Below are 4,333 nucleotides of genomic sequence, written 5' to 3'. Positions count from 1 at the left end.
ATTATTTGTATTACTTTATTAATAGACTTATTTAAAAAAATAAATTTTGTACAAAATCATTAATACAATTTAAATGACAGCAATTAATAAAATTAATATTTTTTTCGACTTAATTAATTTTCTTATGTTTATAGATATTTTAATTCTCTATATTTTTATTTGATTTTTATTTATATAATTATTAATTTATAAAGTTATTTACTAACTAAAATTATTTATCAAAAATAAAGTCGAATTTATAGCGCCATATGAAAATAAAATAATTTATAAATAATTATTAGGAATTACACATATTATAGAAATAGGAATAAAAACAAACAAACTATATCCATATATACAACTAATCTATTTAAATATAAGTTTTTAACTTTTTAATATTTTTTTATTTTATTTTTTATTATATTATTTAAAAAAAATCTAATTAAGAAAAAGAAAAGGCAAGAAAAATAATATTATGTAGCCTCATTTTTTGATAAAGTTTTAAATTTAAATATAAAAAAAAATAAAAAAATAAAAAAAATAATAATATAATATAATATAATATAAATAAATATATATATATATATATATTATATATAATTTTTATTTATACTTTAGAATAGTATATTTTTAAACTTCCGAATAATTACATTAAAAATGCTACAAAAATAGGGATTATTATTGCATATCCGCAAACCTTGTTTTGTTTGTTTTTTTTATTTTTTTTATTAATTTTTTTTTTTACTAATACAAAAGCTTTTGGTATAAAAGAAAATTAATATTCAAATTTTGATTTATCCTTTTTTTCAATTTTATTTAATCAATATTTTTTTTATTTTATTTTTGTATTTAAATTATTACTGCACTTTATAAATAAAGAGAAAGATTTCCGATTGCAGTAAAAGTAAAGATCAAAGTAAAAGATATCCAAATAGGTCCATAACTATTTTTTTATAAAAAATATATATAGAAATAAAATCTTAAATAAATTAACAAATCAGGTTTATTTTCAGAAACTTTAAAAAAATCAGACTTAAGAGGATTTAATGAATAAGCAAGCCTTTTTATAACTGCCGAGGTAGTTACTTCCTCAAAATAAGGTTTATATGATCTATTTATTATATTATATATATAGATTATTTTATATATTATATTAGTATATATTATAATTATATTTGTATTAATATTATAATATATTATTTTTTACTTTATATCAAAAAAAAAACAAAATCTTTTAAATAAAGATTCACAAAATCCTTCATTTTCTTATTATTAATATTAATTATCATATATATAGCTTTATTATTATTACTATTATTCATTTTATTAATTAAGAATTCTATTCATTGCAATTTAAGCTATTTAAGATTATAGCTTTTATTATAAATTAATACCTAAATCATTTATAATACCTTATGCATCTTATTTTATATCTTATTCATTTATCTATACCAATAATTTTTTTTTTTTTTTTTTTTTTTTTTTTAAATATGTACGCAAGCTTTTTGGTTTTGGTTTTAATATTAATAAGTGGCATTTTATTATTATTAATTCGTATCTTGGAATTATTAAGCTAAATTACCTTAATTTTATTAAGGTTAGAATGACGTGTTATTTTGAATTGAAAAACTGTCATTTATATTTTATTGGTTTTAGTTTTTTTATTAGGGACTTGCCATATTTTTGCCGTAAAATAATGAAAAACCGTCTTAATTATTCATTAATTATTAATTAAAATAAATTTAAATTTAAATGTATACTTTGATTATAAATATATTAAATAAATAAATAATTATTTTGGTATATATTATATTATTTAAAAAATAAATATTATATATTTGATTAATTAATAAGTATATATAAATAAATATATTTATATATATATATATATATATATATATATATATATATATATATTTAAAAGAATTAATTTTATTTTAGAAAAATATATTTAAAATTAAATATACTATTTAATTTATTATTTAAATATAAATATATATTAATTTCGGTTAAATTTTATGAAAAAAATCTGCTAAAATTTAATTTTAAGCTAAAAAAAACTAATTTAAAAAAAAATTATTTGAAAAAATAAAACAAAAAAATATAAAAAATGTTAACAATAATATACTTATTTACTATACTTAACGCAATATATACTTAAGATTTATCTATATAAATGTTACAAGCCTAAGCTGGTTTAAGTTCTGTAATAACTACTTTTTAATTTACAAATCTTAAGCCATCAAAAGGTTTAATATATAATATAGTAATGACTTTTCCATTAAATTATGAATAAAAAACATACCCTTTTCAAGAATGTATTTAATCTAATATAAATGTATAATAATATAGTCAATGTAAATTAAATTGTGAATATGATTCTTGTTAGCTTTTGTTTCTTTTAGAAATTATTCGTACAACTGAAATTTATGAAATCAAAAATTTAATAAATCCTCCCTCAACAAATAAATATACTATAAAAACAGACATATATAATAAATCTACCTTGATAAAATCAATAAATTCTATTATAAATATAATTCCTTAATAAACTGTAGGTAAACATAATTAAAAATAACTAATAGATAAAATATTTATATATATATATATATATATATATATATATATATATATATATATATTTTATATATATATTTTATTAATATTCATATATTTATATCTACATTTATAATTATATATTAAAGGAAAGAAATATTTTCAATTAAACGATGGAGAAGATTTAGCCTAAACTGAAGTACCTTTATATATATATATATAGCCAGTAGTCGCTTCTTAAAAAGGAAATTTTTTAACAATAGAGTTTCCAGAATATACTAGTTTATCTAAAAATTTATCTTATTTTAACCCAAAATCTTTAAAATGTGAAGGAATAAAAAACATATAATAAACGATTTAATGTACTATTAAATAAAATTAATTAATAATAAAAGATATGTTTCCATCTTCTAAATTACTTATAGAATAATATGTAATTTAAATTTCTAAAGGGTTTAATTGTCCTTTATATTCCCATAAAGAGGATTTTTTTATAATATAAGAATTAAATGCAAAGGAAGAAGTCTTGACAGAAGAAAAAGTTGGTTTTATAGTAAAAAAGGGAGGTCTTTTTGAAAAAATCGAGTTATTATCTAAAAAAAATGTTATTTATGAAAAAAACGAATTTTAGGTATTTTTAAAAGCGAAAATTCTATTTGGACCAAATTCAGTTTTTTAGGTAAAATTTGGCGACGAAATCGAAGTTTTAGAAGAATTTTAAGCCTTTAATTTATAAGGAGAAAAACTAGAAATTTAAACGAAGAGTAAATAAAGCTTTGTTATTAAAGGTAAAATTGTTTCAGATGATCTTTCCAGTATTTCTGTAATTATGAAGGGATTAAAAAATTACTATTTACCAATTAAGGTTAATTTATCTTTTGAAGTCTTTTTAGATAATAATTTAGGAAATTGGCTAAATTCAGATACTAAGATTGCTTATTAAATATAACCAGGGGAAATTTAAATGGAAAAATTAGTTTTTAGTTCTTTATTTTCAAGAGATATTAGTGAGTTAGAAATCGGATTTTGGTTAGATTTAGAAGATAAATTATAAGAAAATCATAATATAGTTTTAGAATTTATTTCAGAGGAATTTTCTGCTTTAAATTTTGATGGTTTAGGCTTTTATTAACAAAGGAAAAACTGCAAATTTTTTGATGAGTTTTTAATTTTTGAATTTTAAAAAAATGATGAAAAATGCGAAATTTTATTAAATTTTGATTAAAATAAAATTTAATTTTTTTTTTTTGAATTTTTTTTAGTTTAGTAAAAAAATGAAAGACTTTTTTAAAAAATAAAATTTAAAAAAATTAAAAATCCGATTTTTCCTTTTGAAATTTAAATGAAGTTTTAATAAACTGAAAAAAACTTAACTTGCTTCTTTTAAAAAATTGAAAGTCCTCTTTTCCTTAAATAAAAAATAAGTTTAATTTAGGCTTTTCCAGAATCTTTTTAGAATTTAGAAAATACTAATTATGTCTTTTTTTTAAAATTCTAAAGTCATTTTTTATAACTAAAAGAGGACTTTTTATAGTTTAATTTAGGAAAGGATTTGCTTGTTTTGGATAAAAGTCCTACTTGTGCTATCTTCTTTGAGGGAAAAATTAAAAATTTAAAATGTATGCAAGTTAATTAGTAGATTGTGAATATTTTTTTCGATGAATAGGCTTTTTTAGGCTAAAAGGAATTAGAAATACATCTTTTTAACATTAGAAATCCTAGATCTTTTAAAAAAAGTGGGTGTATATAAATTTCGGGTAGAAATAAAGGAGAAATTATAGGAGAATTAAATGATATT

The 4,333-nt window shown here is 17.1% G+C and overlaps 1 protein-coding gene across 1 annotated transcript, besides 11 other annotated features; it reads right to left on the bottom strand. All coding sequences in view use genetic code 6, as the record gives it.

The window, feature by feature from the left end:
* Positions 1-206: 206 nt before the first annotated feature.
* Positions 207-1,380, bottom strand: IMG5_134660 (Yip1 domain protein; the record flags this gene model as incomplete). Its single annotated transcript, XM_004031873.1, has 6 exons — positions 207-345; positions 593-676; positions 725-778; positions 841-922; positions 974-1,090; positions 1,187-1,380. Coding segments are annotated over 6 exons (670 nt in total), but the record flags the coding sequence as incomplete, so codon positions are not given.
* Positions 489-555: a microsatellite.
* Positions 523-580: a microsatellite.
* Positions 526-578: a microsatellite.
* Positions 1,083-1,133: a microsatellite.
* Positions 1,092-1,179: a microsatellite.
* Positions 1,099-1,154: a microsatellite.
* Positions 1,381-1,437: 57 nt separating the features above from the next.
* Positions 1,438-1,465: a microsatellite.
* Positions 1,466-1,833: 368 nt separating this feature from the next.
* Positions 1,834-1,896: a microsatellite.
* A 31-nt stretch (positions 1,897-1,927) lies between these two features.
* Positions 1,928-1,985: a microsatellite.
* A 584-nt stretch (positions 1,986-2,569) lies between these two features.
* Positions 2,570-2,634: a microsatellite.
* Positions 2,570-2,677: a microsatellite.
* Between the last annotated feature and the right edge of the window lie 1,656 nt (positions 2,678-4,333).

Source organism: Ichthyophthirius multifiliis (genome assembly GCF_000220395.1).
Source record: "Ichthyophthirius multifiliis unplaced genomic scaffold scaff_1120509251049, whole genome shotgun sequence".
NCBI lineage: Eukaryota > Ciliophora > Oligohymenophorea > Hymenostomatida > Ichthyophthirius > Ichthyophthirius multifiliis.
Note: the sequence above shows the minus strand (reverse complement) of the source record. Positions and strands in the feature narration are given on the sequence as shown.